Below are 25379 nucleotides of genomic sequence, written 5' to 3'. Positions count from 1 at the left end.
GCGAACAGGCTGAGTGGACATTTGGGGTGTCTGGGTGCTTTGGGGGGTCCTGAAGAGTTATGGATTACCTTCAAGACCACCGTCCTTGATGTTGCCGGTGGATGTCTTGGAACTCACCGCAGGGCAAAGAAGAATTTTGTCTCTCAAAGGACACTGGATACCATTGACCAGAGTCGCAGGGCCAGGCTGAATGGCAGAGCTGAGCTGTTCAGGGAGCTGAGGCGTAAAACTGTACGTGCACTGAGGGTGGACAAGGAGGCCTATGTGCGAGGAATCTGTGAGGGGGTAGAGCATCACCTTTGGAGAGATGATTCTCGTCCCGCTTACAGGGGAATTCGCGCATTACGTTTTTTTTTTTTTTTTTTTTTTTTTAAAGAAAAGAATGCTCTATCAAATCTGACACATAAAAACTTATTAAAAGAGTTTAAAACCTTGTCAATTACTTTACATAGTGAATCCCTTACTTGTACTAAATCCACATTTGTATATAAAGTTGTAAAATCAAAACTTCATAAAACTTGATATTGAGGCATCTAATTCTATCTAAGAACTCGAAAGAAGAATGAATGTTCCAGAAAGTGTTAATACCAGAATTCTTCTCAATTGCTAAACAATATTTCCTGAACTGATCCTGGAGAATTTGTAATCCTGAGTTCACAATAACCGATACCTGTTTGGTGGAACATTGCCTGGCACCCACTATAAACCTATACTTGTACGGGTTCTTATGAATAGAAGCTGAGGGATCCAGAAAAGCTGAGGAATACAAAGATTTACCTCTTTACATTTAATACCGAAATTATAACTAAAACCTCCTGATGCTCAGAGATAATATGTTGGACTGACTTATGACAAGGAACATACTTCATGTGCTATTTCCTATACTCGTGAATGTAACCGTGTGAATGCCTAACTCTCTTAATAAAACCTCTACGTAAAACTTTTTACAAACCACAACACTAATTTCCCTAAAAATAGAATGAAGCCGAAGCCGATCTACATGCTTGCTAGAATAATCACAAATTAAGAACTTGCTGATCCCATCAACTTTGGGAGTAGATTTCTTCACCAGAACCCTACTATAAAAAGCTTTGATCAAAAACGAACACGTCATATGAACCTGCTCAACTCCGGACATGTTCGTCTTCCCCCAAACAAGCTAATACTTGTTTGGAACATGACCTCAGAAGAACATAGAAATCATAAAAAAAAAACTTTCCTTCATAAAAACCTTTAAGTTTATCAATTATCTCTGAAATTTCCATTTTTGGAGTCGTACGACACCAACTATGATGCCCATGACCTCTGGGTCTCCTTCTGATTGGATTAGCAAAATACTCGTGACCAAAAACATTACCTTGAGAAACTGACCCAGTACTTTGTACCCTGTCATTCAGGCCCAAAGGAGAGAGCACACATAGTGCCCCGATCCAAAAATCCTCTTTGCGTCCTAACTCAACATTGCACTCCTCTATATTATCAAAATCATTAACATTAACCGAGTCCATAATTTGAATCGAACAATGACTAAAAACATGCTCAACTTCCTTGAAATGATTATATAAATATGTCTCAATACCAGACGATACAGCAGACCGACATACGTCCATTAAAACGTTGATGTAAACATTGAGAAGTTTTACTAACATAAGTGAGTGAATACGTCAATGAGTGGGTGAATAAGTAAGCCAGCGAGTGAGTGAATGTGCAAGCCAGCGAGTGAGTGAATGTGCAAGCCAATGAGTGAGTGAAAGTGCAAGCCAACGGGTGAGTGAAAGTGCAAGCCAACGGGTGAGTGAATGTGCAAGCCAACGGGTGAGTGAATGTGCAAGCCAACGGGTGAGTGAAAGTGCAAGCCAACGAGTGAGTGAAAGTGCAAGCCAACGGGTGAGTGAAAGTGCAAGCCAACGAGTGAGTGAAAGTGCAAGCCAACGGGTGAGTGAAAGTGCAAGCCAACGGGTGAGTGAATGTGCAAGCCAACGGGTGAGTGAATGTGCAAGCCAACAGGTGAGTGAAAGTGCAAGCCAACGGGTGAGTGAAAGTGCAAGCCAACAGGTGAGTGAAAGTGCAAGCCAACGGGTCAGTGAAAGTGCAAGCCAACGAGTGAGTGAAAGTGCAAGCCAATGGGTGAGTGAAAGTGCAAGCCAACGGGTCAGTGAAAGTGCAAGCCAACGAGTGAGTGAAAGTGCAAGCCAACGGGTGAGTGAAAGTGCAAGCCAACGAGTGAGTGAAAGTGCAAGCCAACGAGTGAGTGAAAGTGCAAGCCAACAGGTGAGTGAAAGTGCAAGCCAACGGGTCAGTGAAAGTGCAAGCCAACGAGTGAGTGAAAGTGCAAGCCAACGGGTGAGTGAAAGTGCAAGCCAATGGGTGAGTGAAAGTGCAAGCCAACGGGTCAGTGAAAGTGCAAGCCAACGAGTGAGTGAAAGTGCAAGCCAACGGGTGAGTGAAAGTGCAAGCCAACGAGTGAGTGAAAGTGCAAGCCAACGGGTGAGTGAAAGTGCAAGCCAACGAGTGAGTGAAAGTGCAAGCCAACGGGTGAGTGAAAGTGCAAGCCAACGAGTGAGTGAAAGTGCAAGCCAACGGGTGAGTGAAAGTGCAAGCCAATGAGTGAGTGAAAGTGCAAGCCAACGGGTGAGTGAATGTGCAAGCCAACGAGTGAGTGAAAGTGCAAGCCAACGAGTGAGTGAAAGTGCAAGCCAATGAGTGAGTGAATGTGCAAGCCAATGAGTGAGTGAATGTGCAAGCCAATGAGTGAGTGAAAGTTCAAGCCAGTGAATGACTGAATAAGTAAGCCAGCAAGCAAATGTATCTGTATGCCAGCAAATGGGTAAAGAAGCCAGTGGTAAGTGAATGTGTGAGCCAGCAAGTGGATGAATGAGTAAGCCAGTGAATTGATGCATGTATAAGCCAGCGAGTGAGTGGATAAGTAAGCCAGTAAGTTCATAAATGAGTGAGTGAATGAGTGAGTGAACTAATCAGCGAGTGGGTGAACAAGTAAATACTATAAGTGAATGAGTAAGTGATAAAGTGAGTGAATAAATAGGTACATAAACAAATAAATAAAACTGAATGAACAAACACATAAACAAGTGAAATTAAATATAAACCAAAACTAAAAACAGACTAAATAGAATGCAATTCTATGCAGGGGGGGGTGGGTGGGGGAAGGAGGTTGGAGGAGGAGGGGGTGGGGGGATGGGGTTGAAAAGGTGAAAAGATATTCTTATTAAAGCGCCAAAAGCATTAAAAGTCCCCAAAAAGGAAAGGGAAACATCAAGTTTACAAAGTGACTTCATTTTTGAAATGGGATAAATGCCAGCCGACCAATGAGTTCCAAATCACCAATGAGATGGTCAACATCGAGATGGAAGTGTTTCCCGTGTCGGAAATCCGGATCTGAACCTCCGCGGTGCAGCACGATTTGCGAGATGCATTCATCCACGAGCCGGTAGTACTGAGTCCTGGAACAGGCCACGTGACGGCATGCGTACAATTCAAATTGGGTCATGACCCAGCAGCCAGTTGTTGATTACAAAGTTAAACTAGAGGGCACTCGGTGAAGTGCATACCCCTGTCATGCAAAAGAACATATCTGTCCCAATACATTTTTGAAATATTATGCTAAATATAGTTATTGGTCCTATCTCTCAATGGTGAAGAAGTACTTAAAAAATTAAATAATTCCCGCATCCAGATCCAGATGCGGATCTTCACCAAAATTGAAACAATTTGTCCATGTCACACATCTTTAGAACTTGCCCACAAAATTTCATTCGGATCCGTCCACAACCTGAGATATCCTGCACACAAACAGACAGACAAAGCAAACAGACAGACAGACAGGGGTGAAAACATAACGTCCATCCACCTTCTATGGTGGAGGTAATAATGAGACCTTTTTTTTCTTTTCCTCACATGCCTTCCTTGTCTCCACTGCACAGGCTGACCAGGCTCAGTGGATGCTGAAAAATTTGCATCAAATAATACGATGACAACATCCAAATGTTCAATGGAGGAAAACACTTAGTATTTCGAGTCAACTCAATCAACCTCATCAACCCTGTCAGCTCGGAAGTGGGAATGCATCACAAGGAAGGTACGCTCATTTTCAAACGGTCCAAAGTGTTCTTCGTGACGAGACAGTGTTACATTTTGAACATTACACCAACTGGATGCTTCACCAAGTTTGATCAATAGTTCATAAATATAATTCAAGGAGACATTTCAAGAAAAGACACCTCAAACTCCTGAGCAAAGGAAGTTTCATAGTTAGGGAATTTTAGCAAATTGTATTGACCATCTGTGAAAAAATTGCTTACCAAAAATTTTCTTCACCAATGTATTCATCTCGGTGTCTACTAACACCTATCAATTAGTGCAAACCCAAATCCTTGCGGAAAATTCTGGGGAGCCAATCAAAGTTCGGGTGCTCAGAGGGCCTGCGCGAAAAAAAAAAAAAAAATCAGAAAATTAACTTTTGCCAATATTGCCTTGTGGGATGTCTAACTAGGGGTTTATTGGGGTGCTGCATGATTCCAACCGTTATTTTTGAGAAAAAAACACTCCTTGATCATATAAAATGTATTTTATTGACATTTTTAACAGAACTGTGCTCAATGGAAATGTTGCTTCGTCAACTTTTACAACCTTATTCATCAAACTCCCCAGTATCTTCCTCACTCCTCTTGTCATCCAGCTGGTTTATGTTCAGGCAAGAGTTACCATGACAGATGCCGCAAGCAGAAATACACTTGACTCCTTGCTTTTTACAGCAGCACCTGAGTGAGCTGCAGTCCCCCGCACAGTTGCAGCTGGCAAACGTCAGGAAGTAGTCTGGTGCAATGGGGTCTGTAGAAGGGTCTGGTGCATATCCTTGCTCAGTGAGTTGCCATCCATAGTCCCGGGCATCCAACGATGGACTTTGCAGCATCAGCCAGTCTCTAGTCTGGAGGTAAGCTCGGAGAGAGTGCTGTGCTGCAGCTCCTGTTGTCGGGGGGAGTTTCTCAGGTTTTATGCTCCCAGTAGCAGCTCGCTTGCTGAAGATGTCGAATCTCAAGTCTTCCAAGTCTTTGGAGGATTTCCCATGGAACATGAGCATGAAAAGATCACAGCCTGCTTTAATGATATCACCTTTCTCAGCTCGGATGTCCATAAACACGTCCATTGCCCTCTCTGCTTCATCAGTCTTGCAGAGCTTGCTTAGCAAAGTTGGTTTGCTAAACCCAAAAATTGCAGACACTGTATCGCAGCCAGAGAAGCTGTGTAAGTAGATGAGATACCTCGGGTATATCTCTGGGGGGGCCTCACGGATCTTTCCGACATCGTAAGATGTTTCTTTGGCTGTCGTGAGGAAGATTGGATGGTCTGCAACAAGATGAATCAGCATAATCAGGACGTCTGTGTCCTCAGCCCTCACCTCTACAGGGGACTCTCTTGCCTCATCTAGAGCTGCGCGGACGATGGAGGTGTCGGCATCATCGGAGCATTGCTGTACACTAATTCCATTCCTACTAAATGTCTCAGCAAGGAGCAGAACGAGCTGGGCTTTGTTGTTCTTGTTATCGAGGAACTTTTCTCTTGCAATGATGATTTTGAGATCCAGACGAATCTGAATGTCACAGCATGCATTCTTTGTTCGTCTCAAGTGGTCATGGTCCTTGGTGGAGCTGCCATATCCGTCAAAGACCACCGTTATCCGGAGGCGATGGCTCCCCATGGACTTCACAAACTGGAGGTAGCTCTCGGCAACATCCTTCCAAGTAAGGTTAGCCTCCCATTTGACATTGTGCAGGAGCCACCCACCATCAACCACAAGGCTTGTGCAGGGGGGTTGTTCGACAGGTGCCACACATACCTTCAGGGACCTTGCTAGGGCAGCCTTGTCTGGCTTTCGCAACCTTTGATTTTTGTCAAACACAGACATCGGTTTTGGCGTCAACTCAAAGCGCGGAGCTTCTTTGGTCTTGACGTCACGCTCACTGATGACAATGAGGCGGTTGAATAGCTTCAGCGAGTCAATGACCAGCTTCTCGCCATTGACTTTGGGTCCAGATCTGAGGCTTGCAAGTGATTTGACCTTGTTTTTGGTTACCATTGCATCCACAACAGTTTTCCCATCCATCTTGGACTGCATGGCTCTGCCAACTTTTTCTGCTTGATCAGTGTTGACTTGGTCTTCGGGTGTGCTGCTGAACCCAGTTGAGAAGGACACCAGAGTCTTCTTGTCCCGTGTGGCATCGAAAGGGTTAACTTCCTCCAACCACCCAACTATGGTGTTGACAGCATCGTTATCTCTCTTCATTTGGGCTCTTTTAACGTCGGTGTGGACAGGTACCCTGCATTTGACCATGCTTCTTTCTAGCTCTTGGTGAATGAACGAGAAGTGGTTCAGACTCTGAACCCAAGACTTATGAGAAGACTCATTCCGAAAGCGGCCTCTGTTTAGACCACTGGAGGATTTTGCCTCACGCATGAGTGTGGTTTCTATCGTGACGTCGATCCATGTGCCGGACCATTCATGGTCTGAGAACCTGACTACATGGTTGCCGTACAAAGTGAACTTGGATAGAGTTTCCTGGAACATGGGACTCTCCTGTCGCTGATGCATCAGCTGTACATACAGCCTTGCTCCCTTTGCGTACTGATGGTGGCCCGCTGCTGCGAAGGTATTGAGCAGCATTCCAATGATGCAGCTTAGATGACCTGTGTGGTCTGGGCATGCTCACTCCTGATGAATACCTTGATGAGGTCGATTCTGCCATAGTACCAGACCCAGAGTGCTGGTGTCCTTCCTCCTTCAGCTAAGATTTTCAATCTCTCTGCCATCCTCTCCTTGAAGACAGTGACTATCCTTGGTGCATATGTTAGATTAGAGGAATTTTGATGAACTGTTGCCTCATCATTTGAATATATTCAACTTCTATTGAGTCCGGTACACAATTATTTTATAGCTAAAAGCTCTTAGCTAATGTCAGCTAACACAGAGAATTCTACTGAGCATGAGCACAAGTATAACCAACAATATAGCAGTGGTTTCAAAAATGTTGTATGCTGGTTTCAGCACAATTTTAATAATCTGAATCAATTGAGCCAAGTTAACGCAAAAACAGTCTGAGATATCTAAAAATGTATCATATCAATATTTTACGGCCAGGGATTCATTTTTCCTCAAATCTAATGGTTGGAATCAATTCAGCACCGCAAAAAACCCCTAGTTAGACATCCCACAAGTCAATATTGGCAAAAGTTAATTTTCCCGATTTTTTCGCGCAGGCCCTCTGAGCACCCGGACTTTGATTGGCTCCCCAGAATTTTCCACAAGGATTTGGGTTTGCACTAATTGATAGGTGCTAGTAGACACCTAGATGAATACGTAAGTGAAGAATTTTTTTGGTAAGCATTTTTTTCACAGATGGTCAATACAATTTGCTAAAATTCCCTAACTATCAGAAAGGGCACACACGTTATCCATTTGCGTCCCCGACGGCTCGATTTCTGTCTGTTGGCAGCCTGCCCTCTGTTGGACGAATGGAAGAATGGACGGGTTCAATCCATACCTGGCAAAGAAATCACTGCGAATGAGCAGGAGGTGTTGCAGTAACGAAAGCAGGTATCCCGCAGCAGGCGAACCCTTCACCAGGTTCGTGATCACGGTGAAAACCTCCTGCACGTCAGTGTCTCTTCCGTTAAGGAAATAACCATCATCTTTCATATTTATTTTGAAAAACGAATTTCAATACACTGTACTTTTTTGTTAATTCCTTACGCTTCCGTGGCGACACAAAATTCCCTTACAATTTTATGCACCTTGTGAAGATAACCAGGCAACTGCACAACCGCCGACGCAGAACGCTCACTCAGGATTAAAATACACAATTGTGTCGAAGCACGATTCTGAATTGCATTCCAACACATGCCATCCTACAAGTACATTGCAAGGTATGCACGGTGCGATTTGATAAAACGTATTATACATCAGAGCGATGGTCACTCCCAAGATGGCTGGACCAATAGCATATATCATATATATTCTCTCACACACACACACACACACACACACACACACACACACACACACACACACACACACACACACACACACACACACACACACACACACACACACACACACACGCCCATAATCCAAATTGTGTATGTTTGTTTATTTGTCTGTTTGTTTGCCTTGCATGCAATTCTAAACCGCTGGACAGAAGAGATCAAATTTGGAGGATGTACTTGAGTTGTGCCGAGGAAGGTTTTAGGCATTAAAACAAATCATAGTCACGGCGATTCGGGAGGGGGACGATGACGCCAGTTGTCTATGTTAATGTGCACCATATAGCGCCAACCAGTGGTGGTGGGAGAGGTCATTACAAGTCAGCTGTGGAGATGACTTGTAATTTTGTCTGATACACGTGTATGGCATCGTGCAAGTGCTTTACCTGCCAGTGCCAGAGGGAGGGGGTATTATGCTCTGTCAAGAAGCAAGTGCTTCTAGCAAAACAAAGATCTGCCGAACAGAAACTTTCCTCCCCCAAGACATCTCTGACTCCCAAGTATCTCTCCCTGATTACTCCCTCCTCCGGTATGACAGACCTGAGCCTTATCCTGTGGGAGGAGTTGCTCTCTTCATTAAAGACTCTTTTTCCCTACTCTCCATGCACTGTCCTCACTCCTCCACACCCCCAAGAATACCTCTGGCTACGGCTTCCCCTCCACTCCCACCTCATGTTTATATGTGTACTGTACCGTTCACCAAACAGTGATGACTCCATTTACACTTCACTATCCGAAAACATGGACCAACTTCTCTCCTCTCATCCAAACTCTCTCTTCCTCATATGTGGTGACTTCAATTGTCATCATGCCAGTTGGCTAGGTGTAGGTACCTCTCTCACCTGTCATGACACTTCAGCAAAAGACTTCTGCGACTCATTGAGACTGAAACAATCTGTCAATGTCCCGATCCGGATCTCAACCAAAGGTACTCCATCTCTTCTGGATCTGATTTTGACAAATTTCCGTGAAAATATCTGCTGTTCTTCCTCCGCTCCAATCGGTTCTTCTCACCACGTCCTTGTCAAAGTGGACATTTCTCTGGCTATTATCAGAGAACCACCTCACTGCCGTCGAGTAGGCATTTCACTCAAGCCAACTGGCAGGGTCTCCAAGCAGCCATCAAACTTCTAGACTGGTCTCGCATCGCAACTTTCTCCAACATCAACTCATCCTGGGAATTCTTTCAAAGAAATTTGCTCTCTCTCATGCACAGATTTATCCCCTGTCATCTTCAGTTGTCCTACACTTCCTCCCGCCCTTGGTTCATGGAAGCTTGTGGCGAGGCAGTTGTCCTGAAACAACTTTCCTTTGCCTCATGGAAAGTAAACCCAACTGAGGATAATCTCAGTTCCTTCAATAAAGCTCAGAACAAGTGTGTATCTACCCTCAGGAGAGCCAGAAAAGAACATCTTTCTAAGCTTAAGTCTGAACTCTCAAACCTCTCTCCCTTCTCCAAATCCTGGTTGCGTCAAATCAAATCTGTTTCTCATGTATGTTCCCCCTCCATCCCCTCCCTTACCTCAAATGGCCGCACTGCTGATACCACAGGTGAAAAGGCTGAATGCCTAAACTCGGTGTTTGCAGCTAAATCTTGAGTCCGAAACCCATGGCTTTCTATACCCACCTTACCCAGTCACACCCAAATGTCCCTGGACTCTGTGTCCTTTTCTCCTGACAAGGTGGAGAGCTTGCTGTCAAACCTTGACTCAGATTCTGCAACCGGTCCAGACGGCATCAGCCCACGTGTCCTAAAAACCTGCTCCTCTGCACTTGTTCACCCTCTTTCTGTTCTATTCACCCTCTCATTTGCTCAAGGTCATCTGCCATCTGCTTAAAAATCAGCAAACATTACTCTCCTGCATAAAAAAAGGTGCAAAAACAGATCCCTGCAACTACAGACCAATCAGCCTTCTCCCAATCATCAGCAAGGCTATGGAATCCATCATTGCTTCAGACATTAAATCCTTCATCTTCTCGAATGACTTGGTTTCCAATCATCAATTTGGTTTCAGACCAGGTCACTCTACCCTGGATATGTTGCTTCTGCTCTCCCAACAATGGATGGAGGTCCTCAATGCCAGACGTGAAATCCGAGCCGTATCCCTGGACATATCGCGTGCTTTTGACACAGTCTGGCACCCTGCCATACTCACCAAACTCACTTCCTATGATATCCAAGGCCGTCTTCACTCATGGCTCGCAGACTTCCTCTCTTGTCGCAGTCACCGTGTCACCCTAAATGGAGTTCTTTCATCCCCCCTTCCTGTCCAGGCTGGAGTTCCTCAAGGTAGCGTTCTGGGCCCCGTTCTTTTTCTGATTTTCATCAATGATCTCTCCGACTCTCTGGAAAATCCTCTTCATCTCTTTGCTGATGACTCCGCTCTCTGCCGTACCATCTGTCATCCCTCAGACCGGTAAGCAGCAGCTTCTACGCTCTCTGTAGATCTGGATAAAATCACAAACTGGTCCAACACGTGGAACATGTCTTTCAATCCTGACAAATGTCACACTCTCACTTTGTCTCTCTGAAAGGACCGTCTGGAACCCCCCCCCCTGCCAATCTACTTTTTCAACAACCCTTTAGGTCCTTTCTTTCAAACTTCTGCGTCTCACTATCTGCCATGATATTTCCTGGGAAAGCCACATTTCCAACCTCGCCTCCAAAGCCAGGCGCCGACTGGGAATCCTCCGGCGTGCAAAATCCTTCCTCGGCCCACTTGAGATCCTGACCACACACAAAGCTTTCGTCCACAGCCTTATGGAGTACTGCTCTCCCCTGTGGGGAGGTGCTCCTGCCTCTCACCTTTTTCGGCTTCACGCTGTGGAAACCAAGGCATTTCGGATCATTGGTATCTCACGCGATGAGGCCGAGTCTTTGGGCCTCTCACTCTTTCATCGCAGGCAGGTCGGTGGTCTTTCTGTCTTCTGCAGTCTCCTCTCCGGTCTCACCCCCCCCGCCTCTGCTCTGCCCCCCCCACCCCAGCCCCAGCCCATATTCCCGCAGGGCGCTCAAGGTCCGCCAACAACCCCCTTCTAGTGAAACTACCATAAATCACGAATCACTGCTCACCTTCACTCTTTCATTCCTCTTTTTTCCCGCCTTTGGAAGAAACTCCTTCACTCTGTTCAATCCGATGCGTCCCTCCAGGCCTTAAAAACAGCTGTTCACCACCACGTCTTATCTTCCATCCAAAACCTCAATCTTTTATACCCCCGTTAATCCACCCTCAATCCACCTCCTTCAAATTCCCTGCTTTCCTTCCTGAAAGTCCTTGTAGTGTCCATCATGTATTCCCCAAGTTCCCCGCCACATCTCTATCCCTTCCACAGATCTCCTAATGTCTCTGTTCCACACTGTTTTGTCCTTCTCTCTCCCGCCCCTCTTGTATCACGCCCCCTTGCTATGTGTTGTGTGTTCGCTCTCATACGAGCCTCGACAAGGTATACAAAAAAAAAATCCCATACTGTGTGAAATTAAATTGAGATGTCAGGTCTCACGGTTTTTCCCTTCAAAATGTTTCAGATGACTTATTTTCCAATGGCATCAAGCAACTCACCCACTGCTGGGGGGAAATACAACACCGGCTAGAAACTACAAAGAAAAGAACAAACACCTGTGCAGAGCTTTGCTGCTACAGGAACATTCTTTCAAGGCTGAGAGAAAACTTTTTGACCTGCCTCCCCTCGTATTTAACCCTCAATATAATAAACATGTCTCATGTGTCTCGTTTAACTATAAAAGCGTCACGGATGAATTGCCTTCAATACCATGAACATCATCCATGTCAAGAGGAAAATCGTTCTCAGATTTTAAAGCGTGAAGGATATTACAACTCAATTCTGACGTCTTGAAAATGATGCGACAACTCAAGCCGGTCGTCCTCACCAGCGTCCTCAAAAACCCTGAGCTGCACCTCCAGTTCCTCATTGGCGGCCTCCTGCAGGGACTACACGTGCATGGCAAACCAAAAAAAAAAAAAATGAAAAACCCTGTATGATGAAGTATACACAGGAAATAATGGTGAAGTCCTTCTCTGATACTCTTATGGACCAAAGAAGCAGCGAATGAATGTACCGGGAGCAGGTCTCGAAGGCCACATCGTAGAAATTCGCTTCGTAGATGTACCCGGAACTCCAACTCATCCGGGGACGTCACGAGGGCATTGATAAACTGCATGCAAGCTACCTGTGGTGGTCACAGAGAAACATTTGTGATAAGCACCCCATGGCAAAGTTTGAGGTGAACATGTATTACTCTGTGCGGTAAAGTAAAAAAAAGTAAGTGAAATTGTGTCTGCAACGTGAAAAAGAAAGGTAGGGAAGGGTTAGTGTTATCACCTTTAGAGACAAGCTTTGGGGTTCTGCAAGACCCTCAATAATTCTACCAAAGCGCTCCCGCTGCTCTTGCTCAGAGCAATCCGTCAATGCAGCCAGGACACGTTGATATCTGTGTAGAGCACAACAGCAACAGAAGATACAACTAAATCAAATGTCACAACCCGAACTCAGGATGGAACACGTTTCTGGATTCTCAACTCTGAGGTTTACGTGTAGGACATCGAGACCTCATTTTGTAAACCGTCCCTCCATTTAATTTACTAATAGTTAATCAAAAGGACAAACCAGGAAAAACAAAGATGAAGACCTATACTCCAACTTTTATAGTTTTTGAGTCAACATCAAAGATTTCTGTGCAAAGAGAAAAAAAACAATTATATCTTGTAATATTTCAGTGGTAACAGGATGGCCTAGATGTATGCACACTCATCTTTAAGCTGTCTAGCCTGGGTTCAATTCCTGAACCAACCATAAACTGTCATCCTGGTGTTTCATCAACGGGTGTGCCTTCCCTCGGACGGACGCTAAACGGGAATCCCTTCTGCCAGCATAAGTTGGTAGATGTTAAAGATCCCACGGTGTCTTTCAGGAGGAATAGGTGGGATATTGCCTGAACCACAAACAAATTACAAACTCCCGCCATAGCGTCCTACGTTGGAGCGGAAACCCATCCAGGATTGCAACCTGAGCCAAGAGACTGCTTCGGCAGAATCGACACTCTGTCCGGAACATGGTATATGGATGATTGTAATATTTAATTTTGAAAATTATTTCAACCAGACTCGGCGGCATCATGGTTAGAGCGGAGCGTACGCTCTGAGTCTGGAAGGTCACCGGTTCGAACCTTGGCCGAGTCAAACCAAAGACATTTAAAATGGTACGTACTACTTCCTTGCTTGATGCTAGGTATTTAAAAGGGATAGAGAACAGTCGAATAACCATAGGTTGGCAATCATAGCACATAGCTTTGATTAGTATAATGGCCTCCTTCAACATTGAAGGTCCTTGTAAGGGAACTATTTTGATTATTACAAGCAGAAAAGCCTGCCAAAAATGACGGGTGACCCATTTGTATTTTCACGCCATTCAGCCTTTAAAACTCGTGCTAAAACCGATATTACAAACAAAAACCTTCAGTTATCACACAAATTGCTCATCCCCTTTATTTGGGCAATGTATAGACAATCCACCGCTGAAACCCAGATTACATACGTGAAGCAAAAACATGCATAATACTTATGATGGGCGACCCTTCTGTATTTTCACACTAATATGCCTTGAAAACGTGGGCTAAAACTGAAATTATGTACAAACACCTTAATTTATGACAAAATTACTCATACCTTTATTTGGACGGTGTATAGGGCACACGCAGCTGCTGCAATCGCTCCCGAAAATAATTTTAAAAAAATAACCCGGGTTACATACATGAACCAAAAACATGCGTACTGCTTATGTGCATGTAGAATACATTGTGGTTATATAGCTCGGATAATTCCAATTGCACTGGGCCATGGGCTGACACCAAAGGCTTGAGGTCTAAGGCTTGTGAGACCGGTGTGTCTTCACAAAATGGCAGATGTATGTTTTGTTATTTTCAGGCCACAATTGTGGGTGTAGTGAAGCCAGGTCTCAGTGGTTAGGGTGGTGGCTTGATATCCTAGGGTCCTGAGTTCAAACCTCGTTTCCCGCTGAATTAATTCACCAGGGGGTTGACTCAGCCTGCCATCCTTCCGAGGTCGGCAAAATGAGTACCAGCTTGCTGGGATGACTGAGTCATTCGAGTATCCTGCGTCGGAGTGGCGAACCGTCCAGGATTGTACCCAATAGCCAAGGAGACTGCTTCGGCAGCACCGACGCTCTGTACAGAGTATGGTCCCAATGGGATGGGGGGGGGGAAGCCGGGTGTCCAACCAATGGGTTCAGAGCAAACATACATACCCACATATGCCATAGCTACATTATAGTATGATGATTGCAGTAATTTGCCAGCAATTGCCAGGGTAGGCCCTTCTTGAAGAACATTAGTGTGACAAGAATATTACTGCCACCCTGAAGAGCATTCATAGCCAGCTGGGTATTGAGTCGACAACCAGAGAGGAAGTCGCTCGGTTTCGAGAAGCGATTACTCCAATACTGCTTAATACTGCTGCCTTCTACAGCTTTTGAACGTACAGTACCAACCCTGGTGCCAGTTCAGTGTCCTGACCACCTCGTTCGCAAGGAACACGTCACAGCTGAAATAAGCCAATTCCATTTTGGAGTCAAATACATCACAAAGATTAGAAATATAAAACATTTGAAAAGTTATCTCAAAGACGGTGCAAGCTTGTGGGTAAAAACCGAGTAGTCCGAAATAGATGACTCGGTCTAACCAGCTGTATAGAAATACCAAAGATGGAATACCAAAGTCTAACCAGCATGGAACAATATTGTTACGGCTGTGGAAATTCGCAGAACACCATAAAGGTCCGTAGTTCAGTTTGATCGATAAGTCTGTGTTCAGTTAGATTTCCCCACCGTTGTTTAATGGGCTTTATTCGTGTCACGGGGCTGTGATCCTTTGAGTTAGTGTTTTTCTTTTCCTATCGTTATTTTGGACCAACATCCACGATCGCCTCAAACCACAACAACCACGATCAACACCAACCACGATCGCCTCAAACCACAACAACCACGATCAACACCAACCACAACAATCACATTTCAACCACAAACCACAACAACCACGATCACCTAACCACCTTCCACGCTTCACCAACTGCTGATCCCCTTCTCCACACACCACATCACAACTCTCTCCGCTCATGTAAAACATCTCTACGAAGCGAAGGAAAAACAAAGAAACATCGATGGTGCGCGGATTTTCCCGCCTGATTCTCCCGCCTGTTTTCCCTGCAACGGTCTTGTGGGGCCCGTTCGGTCATCCAGGCTCCACACCATAAAGGTCTACGGACCCTGTCTGGCACCCTTGTCTTTGGGGTAGCCTTTTCTTTTCTTTTGAATGAATGTTGGTGGCGCCGTGTCCTGTAAGTAAAAACTGTGTAAGTTCTGTACATAAATTGCTTGTAGTCGGTTGTAGTGCTTTTACCTTGCTCGTGTCTTGTCCCCTTCCCCCATTGATTGCATGGCTGTACATACGTGCATGTGAGTAAAATAAATGTGCTTGTGTGAATGTAAACCCGTTCGTTGTGTCCTCCTTTCTCCCCATTGGAACGCCATATTGCATCTAGGAATATTAGTTGGGTTTTAAATACCCGTTAAATAGAATCGGATCAGGCGAGGTCGGGCGATAACACCCGCTCGGTTATCACTGCAGAACGGAACGGACCGCTTGAGCGGTTCGAGTCCAAGCCGACCTGCGCCGAGGTACGGTCTCCCGGTAGGCTATCCGCGCAGGTACTTAGGTACATCGATATTCGGCGATTGACCCTATTTTGCACGGGTAGAAAATTGGCTAGGCCGTGGTGGGGTTGAAGACCCACCCGTGACAGGGTTCCGGCGTTGTTCCGGAAGGTCACGACTGAATTGTCCGTCCGGTGGGCGAGCGGCTACTATTAGTGGAAAGCAGCCGTTCGCACACCGGTGAGCACGAATTCGTAACAATATAAACCAGAGAGTTGGTGTCAAAGCCATCCAATGCTCGCCTGTTTATACATTTATCGTTTTTAAAAGACTAGTCTAATAATATTTTTTTATAAAGCATTGTAATGAAGTCTGATCCAAATAATTTTAAAGCAATATATGTATTTGTATATTGTAATCAGTAAAAAATAGTGTGGTAGATAAAAACATTAGAAAGGAAATATTAACTTGCACCAAAAACTATAACAAAGTCAAGCTCACGCTCACGCTGACCCTCATGCTCACGCCGGGGGGTATCGCTATAGCTCTCTGTTCTTCGAGCAGGTGAGCTATAAAGGATAATGCACTCACGTCTTCTCATACTCAATAATGCAGAGCGCAGACAGCAGCTTCACGGCATCCACCATCATCGGAGTGTACGATGGGTTCACGGCCCTCGTCAACGTTCGGATACCTTCCTCCGATTCCAGCATGCACATGATGCCAAACTATGGACGCATGTAAACCAAGGATTAAGAGACAGAATCCCCTCCAGAAAGAATGAGTGAGAAATTGGAGCAATGTTGAACAATAATTCAAAATCTCTTGACAGTCCCAACAATTCGATCATGTTAGGCTTTTGAGAAAATGCTAGGCCACGTATAATGCACGCGTTCTAAGAGCCTGGCCTACCTACAGGCCTACAATTTCTACAACTCGCCTTGTTGTTCATGAAGGCTTTCAGACAACGGATTATTTCATGCTGGCTTTTCCAGATCACCAAATCTGGCCTGCGCAAAGCGTGCACATCAAATGAGAGTCAACAGGTTTGGGGTTAACAATAAAGGAAAGATGATCCATGTTCAGATATCTTTTAAAGCCCAATAGCAATCTTACCTTTTCGAATGTTGTAGATCGTTTAGTTTCTTGAGGAGGAGCTGAAAACCTTCTTTTCCAAAGTTTTCCACCCAACTACACAAAGGACACACAAACCAACACTGTTAAAATATTTGTGTTCATTTTTCATTTTGATTAATCGCCAGAGTGGGTACGAAGACATTGCACCTGTTTTGAACAAGACGGTGTAAACGTTGATGCGTGCAGATCAAAATACCTAACGGGGTTGCTGTTGAGAGATACACGGAGTGAGCCGAGGCAAGATAAAAGTCTGTCGTTGGTGTGAACAGAACGCAAGTCATGCAGGTAGCCTTGGGAAGAGAGAGCTCCCTCGTGCCCATCACCCTTGGGGGGGGGGGGGGTCACACAACACAATGAAAGGGCAAAGTTAAAAAGACGGAATTATTTTGAGCTGAAGACATCGGTGAAAAACGAAGAAAGGATTTCCTGATATCAGGTAATGCGAGGAATATTTATCCAAAAGTAGCACAGAGTTGAATCAACAAGAGGTTTAGGGAATAGGGATTTAGAAGAAACCTATTTTTCTCGAGGAATTCGATTTGGAAAGCTCATTGAGCAAAGACCAGCCTGAAGAAACAAGGTAAAATTGCCCAGGAAAGTGACAAATTTTTTTTTTTTTAAAACACAACATTATAACAAAAACCAACATCCAAAAGTAAACAAAAAATCAAATGCACTTCCCAGGTGTACGTACAGTAAACCTTAAAATACAAATCATTGGAAGAAAACTAAAGATGACCAATCGAGCTTTTAACAGCACACAGCAGACAGAGCACGTGCATTCTGTAAACATTCCAAAAAAACAACTCACCAAAAACTGCCAAGGAGAGGGAAAGAATGCAAAAGGGTAAGATGGATGAGCAGCACGTCAATATTTCTGCAAGTTTTAACAAACTGGACAATGTGAAAGACCCACATGCAACAGTACGAGAAATGAGATCGCATGGCCCGCAACAAAGAACGTACCGAGTTCGACGAGGTGCTGATGTAGCGGACAACGATCTCGCGTTTGATGGCGAGCTCCTTCTCCCGTAATGGTCCTTTCTTCTCCTCCGTTAAGTTGAGGTCTTCCTGTTCGACCGAAAGCACTTGCAGTCATGCTAGAGCAGTGCAGTTTCTCAAAATGATGTGCATAATGGTAAAGCCGGTGTGGGATGGGAGCAATTCGTTCCGACGACAAAGGTACGTCTTCCTGCGGAATCTAGAAGGGCGACCCCCATCTCCAAGTGATATCGTCCTAACTTTCTTTTGACTAAACCGTCTGAGCGTGATAAAGACAAATAGTATACTAACACAATCGGCAAAGCTGGTCAGCAAATATGGAATAGACACTATTTGCTCGTGCTGACATATTTATCATAGGATACACAAGTTGAGCTTGTCCAACAAAGAACTGTTTCTTGGCTTGTGTTGATGAAAAATATCCTTAATGGAGGCATCTTCCTATTCTTCCAATTCTGATGTACCATACTCTGTTGCAGAGCGTTGGTGTTTGCCATTGCCTTTCCAGCAGCAATTCGGGCAAGAATTTGTAATTTAGTTCATGGTTCCGGCGATAGCTCGTCTCCTCTTCACCGAGTACACTGTGGGATTGTAAATGTCAACTAAATAATGCTGGCAGAAGGGACGCCCATTTTAACGTCCGTCCTAGGGATGGCACACACATTGATGAATCACCCTACCTGTGAAATACCGAGGTGATACTTCATAGCTGGGTTGGGATTCAAATGCGAGACGGCTTTGAGGACAGTGTCTGTACCTCTAGGCCACCCGGCCAGTCCTCCAGATTCATATTGGTGAAACAAAAAGATGGAATAGTTCACCCTTCTCGCTATGCCTCTTCCATTCATCCTTCCTTCCTTCCTTCCTCACATTCTTCCTATATCCTCCAACATTCCCTACCCAATTCCCTCCACTGTATTAACTACCTTTTCAAAATTGGTGTTTCCTAAGCAGTTTCCTTGGCTATTGGACACAATCCTGGATGGGTCGCCACTCTGACGCAGGATACCAGCGTGCTGGTACTCATTTTTCTGACCTCAGAAGGAGGACAGGCAGAGTCAACCCCACCTGGTATTAATTCAACAGTGGAGTGGGATTTGAACTCAGGATCCCAGGATCCCAAGCCCACCACCTTCACCATTAAGCCAACACCAAGCATAAATGGCCTCCTCCTACACTAAAGTTCCTTATCTTTACAACTCCTGTCGACCAATTCTAATGTCAATGGAAACATATGTGTATCAGATCACCTTGTGACTACTGATCCCATCGGCAGAGCATTTAAAATCGTATCAACCAGTCCAAGTAGTCGTTCTGAGTGTCAACAAAGCTCTACTGAAAGTTCACGATCATTCTTGTTTAAAATTTGTCGGCCGAGAATATCAAACAGCATCAGCCCTCTTACCATCATCTTCTCAAACAGTGATAGGACCTCCTTCTCAGAGAGCTCTTTGCCAGTGAGAAATGGCGAGGACGAAGCCGGCACTGGCTCCGAAGGCTCCCTGAGACCTGGACGTTCTTTCCGGCTGCCCTGACGCACACTTAGTTTCTCCATCTATGAACAGTTTGGGGAATAGAATTATCATTAACCAACAACAAACGACAAATGTCCCATTAGCAGGTGTAAATCAAATCAGTTAAAGTGTAAAACAAGAGTTAGGGGTCTTTGAAGTTGTCGGATTCAAATGTTTCATCATTTCTTACAAGTGAATATCATTTGATGAGACACATGATCCACTCCCTCCTCAATAATGATGATTGGGACATTATCAATGCCTCACCCACAAAATTGTTGCAATTCGCATGGTGACTACCTTCACCAGAAAAAAAAAAACCCCGAAACATGACCACCTTCACTATCTTCTCCCTCTTTCGTATGCAGTACAAGTCTGCGGGGTAGCATCATTAACTGAGGGTGTGGCTTTGCTGCTGATGTAGTGCTCTATGTAAGTTAGAACAGGAATTTGCAATTTGTTCAGGGTGCTGGCGATCGCTCGCCTACTCATCGCGAAGAACACCGTGGGATCTTAAACGTACACCAACAAATGCTGGCAGATGGGACGTCCAGTTTAACGTCCACCCGAGGGATGGCACGCATGTTGATGAATTACCCTGCCTGTGAAACACCGAGATTTACAAGGATTTACAAGGAATTAAGGTGCAGGAGGAGGCCATTCGGCCCATCATGCCTGCACCACACCAATACCAGATTTAATCAATCCGTTGATACCCCTTCCCATCATGTGCAGCCTTTTTGGCTGCTACACTGGTACTCATTTCGCCAAGGGATGACAGGCTGAGTCAACCGACTGGTGTTCATTCAGCAAAAAACTGGGTTTGAACTCAGGACCCTAGGATCCCAAGAGAGAGAAGAGATCGGGACCATACTCTGTGCAGAGTGTTGGTGCTGCTTAAGCAGTCTCCTTGGCTATTGGGCACAATCCTGGATGGGTCGCCACTCCGACACAGGATACCAGCATGCTGGCACTCATTTTGCCGACCTCGGAAGGATGACAGGTAGAGTCAACCCCACCTGGTATTAATTCAACAGCTGAGCGAGATTTGAACTCAGGACCCTAGGATCCCAAGCCACCACCCTAACCGCTAAGCCAACACCAGGATGACAAGATAATGAGATGAGATAATAGTTTATAGCTGAGTTGAGATTCGAACCCAGGCTAGACAGCTCAGAGGAGAGCACCTGTACCTCAAGGCCACCATGCCAGCCCACAATACACCGAAACGGGAAGTATAAAAAGAAGAAAAAAAATTGCTGTACAGTACTTTGTGATTTTGAAAGGAAAACAAGTCTGAAGATGACGATGGTTCACGAACGGTATTTGACGATGTAGATCGTTTCAGAAGTTAAGGATGAGACAATGTGATAATGTTTGACCAAGTTATAAAAATGATCAACATGATGTGGTACGAGTGACAGGTTATTAGCTGCAAAATGTCGAAAACCCGGTTTCGTTCAACAACTTTAAAAATTTGACCTTTGCATAACCTTTAAAGGTCACAAAACAATGTTGTGGATATTAAAATAAGGAAACAGGATATGTGCTATAGCTTAATGGAGTTAGTTCATCGAAGAAGGTTGAAAACCCGGTTCGATTCCCACAACTTTGAAAATTTGACCTTTGTGAACTTTAAAGGTCACAAAACAATGTTGTGGACATTAAAATAAGGAAACAGGATACGTGCTACAGCTTAATGTAGTTAGTTCGTCGAAGGTCGAAAACCCGGTTTGATTCCCACAACTTTGAAAATTTGACCTTTGTGGCCTTTAAAGGTCAAAGGTCAAGGATTATGACCTCTGGTGCAAAACTTCCTCTGGAACATTCCAGGAACAATACAACGTCATATAGGTTATATGGCATTTCGCACTCCTCGGATTATCCATACTTTGATGAAATTGGCGTAAAAACAAACTTGAAGGGGGCACCACGGGCAAGGTGTTCGAGGTAGAGCAAAATGGTTTCAAGACTTTATGTGGGAATGACCTCAAGATTATGCATAAAAAATATTGTCATCCTCGCTCTCAAAGTTTGGGCGGTCATATGATTTTTATGTCAAAATTTGCAATTTTCTAAGTTTTTGACCTTGTGACCCTGACCTTGGGATGAAAATGAAATATACCATCAGAGATGGGGAATCCCCCACCATTGAATGAAAAAGGTCATACATATTCCAGATAATGAGGGAGGTGAATTGGAAACAAGACATCATTTGGTCATCATCTCGAAAAAGTTCCCCAGGGGTGAGGAACGTAGTCACCAAAAATAATTGAAATCAGATAAGCGGTTTTCCATTTTTACAAAAAACATTTTTTTCAAGATGGCCGCCCCAGTCGGCCATCTTGGATCCGGCCACGTCCAATATCAATGGGGTTCTTCTTTTTCAGGTGGTAAATGTGTGACCCAAATTTCAAATCGATATGGCGAACAGTTTACGAGTTATCACACTCACAGCAATAAATGTTGACGCCCGGACGGACGGACGGACGGACAGCCAGACGGACGACCTGGGTGACAACAATATCCCCCTTCCGCCACGCGGCGGGGGATAAAAATCGGACAATGACAAGTTTTTGATAATTCATTTTGCTATTCAAATACCGAAGAACTCATTGCATTCAGTCAATTCCCGAGGAGAAGATAGATTTTTAATCCGACTACCCCCTAAAAATGGCTATTTTTGGGGCGTGGCTAGGCCCACAATGGGCGTAGCACGCCCTCAACCAGGAAAACACAACTAGACATTGATATCGAACACATAACCAAGTTTCATCAAGACCAGATCAAAGTTCACAGAGTTTTGCTCTGGACAGACAGACACACAGACACACAGACATAACGAATATAGTGGTCACTCTGGCTGGCGCTCGTGAACCAAAAAGCCGATATCAATTACAATGAACACTAATTTATCAATGTTTACTCAAGTGCCCACGTACAGCATGTTACATGGCCACTTTATCCCTTCACACCACTATCTGCGTGTCCGTCCTTCACCCTGCTCTTTTATCTCAATAGAAATTGCTCCAAACAACATCCCAAAACGAGACTGCGCGCAGGCGACGGGTATGCCTCCGCTCTCCCGCACAAACACTTGAGTATTGACATATTTGACCCTTGACCTTTATCACATCTAACCCAAAATCGAATCAGTTAATTGCCCTGTCCAACTTTACCTTTGTACCAAGTTTGATGAAATTCTACAATTTGCTTCTTGAGTAATCGCTTAAACGAAAATCCGGACGGACGGACGGACGGACAGACGGACAACCCGGAAACATAAACAGTTCTGTAGAATTTGTACTATTGTGTTTTGTAGAATAGAATTTCTCCAGAACATCTTTTACAGGGAAAGCCATCGAGGGAAGTCGCGACAAGAATTTGACAAAGTTAAAGCAAAATATATATATATATATATATATATATATATATATATATATATATATATATATATATATATTTTTTAAATATCGGGTTCATTGAACACCTTACCCCGCGCTGTCTTGAGAAAAAATAAAAAATAAAAAACAGGAAGGATCTGGGCGGGGTCTATGAGCAGCAAATTTGATTTGTTGCGACGACATAAAACTCTGGAATATTTTGTCCAAGTACTGCTGAACGGAAGTTTTTTGAAAGTGCCAAGACGGCGTTTTGTGTTCTTCAGTGAGTGTTCAAGTAAATGATTAAATTGAAATAAAACAAAGATTTTAAAGATTGTAGAAAAAAAACAAAAATTCTGGAAGTTTACCGCCGATGATGCAGCGTCTTTTACACTGCCCAAGTTAACACGTTGCATTAGTGACTTGTGCCTGTTGTTTGCATCCTTTATGACTTCCCGATAAACATGATTTTCAATATTTTTTCACTGCCAGATAGGCAGACAGACTAAATTACTAAAACAATTACCTTACTCCTCCGTGCGCACGCGCGATCGGGATGGTTTCCGTACATGTTGCCAAATTCAGAGCCAAAGTACTGCGAAACTGCAGCCTTGTTTTCTGATTCGTCCACTAAAACACACAACATGGTGTTTGTCTGTCTGACTGCCATACATTTGGTTGTTTGCCACAGAGATTTACCTCCACTCCAGGGGGGTTTTCTGCCTTGGGCGAAATCCATGTGTAAGTCTTTCAATAGCTTATCGTGGCTTTTCATGGGGCACACATTCAGGAAGTTAAAATTATTGAAAGATTTGGAGGAAACCTGGTGTCCTTGAAGCATTCTCTGCTTATCGCACCCCCCGCAGACTAACGTAGAAACACCCCCCCCTCTCTTTCACCCCCTCACCAGCAGCCGCTGTGGGGAGAGGATGGTTCTGGTATTCTAAATATAGCATTGAATTCAAATTAAGTAGTTCCTCAAACATAAAATGACGTTTGTAGACAGACAGACAGACAAAGTGAACAAAATCACTTAACCCTGGTTTTTGCTTTGCACGCGCTAGGTCAAAAAAAATAAAGAGGAAGAGAAGAAGAAAACAGCCAAGACAGACACAAAAGTCATAAAATGCATTCATGAGAGAGGTGGTGGCATTGCAAGGTCTCACCAAGGTGAGCAACCACCTCAAATACAAGACAAACTTGAAGTGCACTCGGCAGAGCACATTTATTTAATTCACAATACCCGATCCAGTCGAACATATCGGGGAAATTCATGTTTTTTTTAAATGTCAAGCTATATATCGTTTATGGCCACATCTCTCAATGGTGAAGAATCACTGGATCTGGATTCGGATCTTCACCAAAATCCAATCAATTTGTCCTTGTCCCACACCCAACTGTCCACAACTTTTTGAGATATCCTGCACACAAACAGACAAATGGGGGTGAAAAACGTAACTTCGACCTTTGGTGGTGGAGGTTAAGAAAAAAAAAAGACAGTGCAACTCCAAAATTCTGGTGAAATAGGATGACTCCATTTAATCTTTGCTTGTGTTTTTTTTTTTAATTTTAAAAAGGATAAAAAAAAGGTGTTAACATATGTTTCCCACCAAAAAGATCCAAGTCGAGGAAACTTAAAACTGCAGGGCAGTGTTTATATCCCTCAAAATAACAGAAACTCATAATGCAATTGTGGAGTGATGATGTTGTGAAGTAATGTACCTCCATTTCCTCTTGGCACCACTCCCAGATGAACAACGAAACCAAATGGTGGTGTAAATCGCTAATTACATTGAAACACGTCCAAATATGGCTTGAGCTGTGAAGGCTTTTTACAAACCGCACTTTGATTGCAATAACGGTATTCCCTTCCTTCAGTCATTCCAAGTCCGCTTACTCAACAGTAAATGGGTCAAGTAGAACTGATGACAAAACTTGCATCACTTGGTCGATGATTCTGCCTGGCAAAAGTGATTGCGTGACACAGGTAGATAAATGATCAAGAATACATTTATTGTTGTTATTGCAGACTCACGGAGGCTCGTTACGTCTGGGCACTTATTATTTAATGCATCTTCGAAATTCAAATGGTGGGGCAGCACAGTCGCAGCCAGTGTGACCACTCCTCATTTTCATAAATGCCAAGGTGAGCCAATGAAAAAAGCCAAGAATTCAAAAGGTTTCGGAAAAGCGATGATAATAGAAAACCCATACGCCAAGAAAACCTACAGAAAACCAAGACGCCAAGGTGAACAACGAATAGCCAAGATCTTGTGAAAAAAGCCAAGGACTGGTCACACTGGTCGCAGCAAGGAGAGTCCGATTCCGAAAGAGTCGAATCCTGAGTCCAAAGTCTGGAAGACGAGTTCTTTTATTTCCTGACAATTACACAAATCAATTCAACTTGCAGTTGCTCATTTCAAAGTTGGATAGACGACTGAAGCTAAATGCGCAACAATACCGCAAAGCTTTCAGTGGGGGGCGGGGGGGGGATTCAGGGATCCCGACTTCTCGATATTCAGTGAAAATACCACAGGTGGGATCACATTGCTTGCGAATTGGGCAGGTGTGTGCACAATGCACACATTCTGTGCACAGAATT

At 44.2% G+C, this 25379-nt stretch overlaps 2 protein-coding genes across 5 annotated transcripts in view; both read right to left on the bottom strand.

Annotated features, from left to right (window-relative positions):
• LOC147011133 (protein diaphanous homolog 2-like) overlaps positions 1 to 25379 on the bottom strand; it is a 119204-nt gene that overhangs the window by 55504 nt on the left and 38321 nt on the right. For all 4 annotated transcript variants that reach the window (XM_085859920.1, XM_085859917.1, XM_085859918.1 and 1 more), the window contains exons 2-12: positions 19286 to 19435; positions 17845 to 17949; positions 17075 to 17202; positions 16858 to 16932; positions 16682 to 16751; positions 16333 to 16469; positions 12397 to 12505; positions 12134 to 12244; positions 11887 to 12005; positions 7557 to 7673; positions 3343 to 3461 (exon numbers count right to left, since the gene is read on the bottom strand). In XM_085859920.1, the coding sequence (XP_085716046.1) occupies positions 3343 to 3461; positions 7557 to 7673; positions 11887 to 12005; positions 12134 to 12244; positions 12397 to 12505; positions 16333 to 16469; positions 16682 to 16751; positions 16858 to 16932; positions 17075 to 17202; positions 17845 to 17949; positions 19286 to 19435 (1240 nt within the window). The remainder of the gene's footprint in view (positions 1 to 3342; positions 3462 to 7556; positions 7674 to 11886; positions 12006 to 12133; positions 12245 to 12396; positions 12506 to 16332; positions 16470 to 16681; positions 16752 to 16857; positions 16933 to 17074; positions 17203 to 17844; positions 17950 to 19285; positions 19436 to 25379) is intronic.
• On the bottom strand, positions 3468 to 7549 carry LOC147011134 (uncharacterized). Its single transcript, XM_085859924.1, has one exon. The coding sequence runs from the start codon at positions 6677 to 6679 to the stop codon at positions 4649 to 4651; it is 2031 nt and encodes a 676-aa protein (XP_085716050.1). The 5' UTR covers positions 6680 to 7549; the 3' UTR covers positions 3468 to 4648.

This window comes from Eptatretus burgeri, chromosome 16 (genome assembly GCF_056783735.1).
Source record: "Eptatretus burgeri isolate ZD-2024b chromosome 16, Ebu_testis_v1, whole genome shotgun sequence".
In the NCBI taxonomy this organism is placed as follows: domain Eukaryota; kingdom Metazoa; phylum Chordata; class Myxini; order Myxiniformes; family Myxinidae; genus Eptatretus; species Eptatretus burgeri.
Note: the sequence above shows the minus strand (reverse complement) of the source record. Positions and strands in the feature narration are given on the sequence as shown.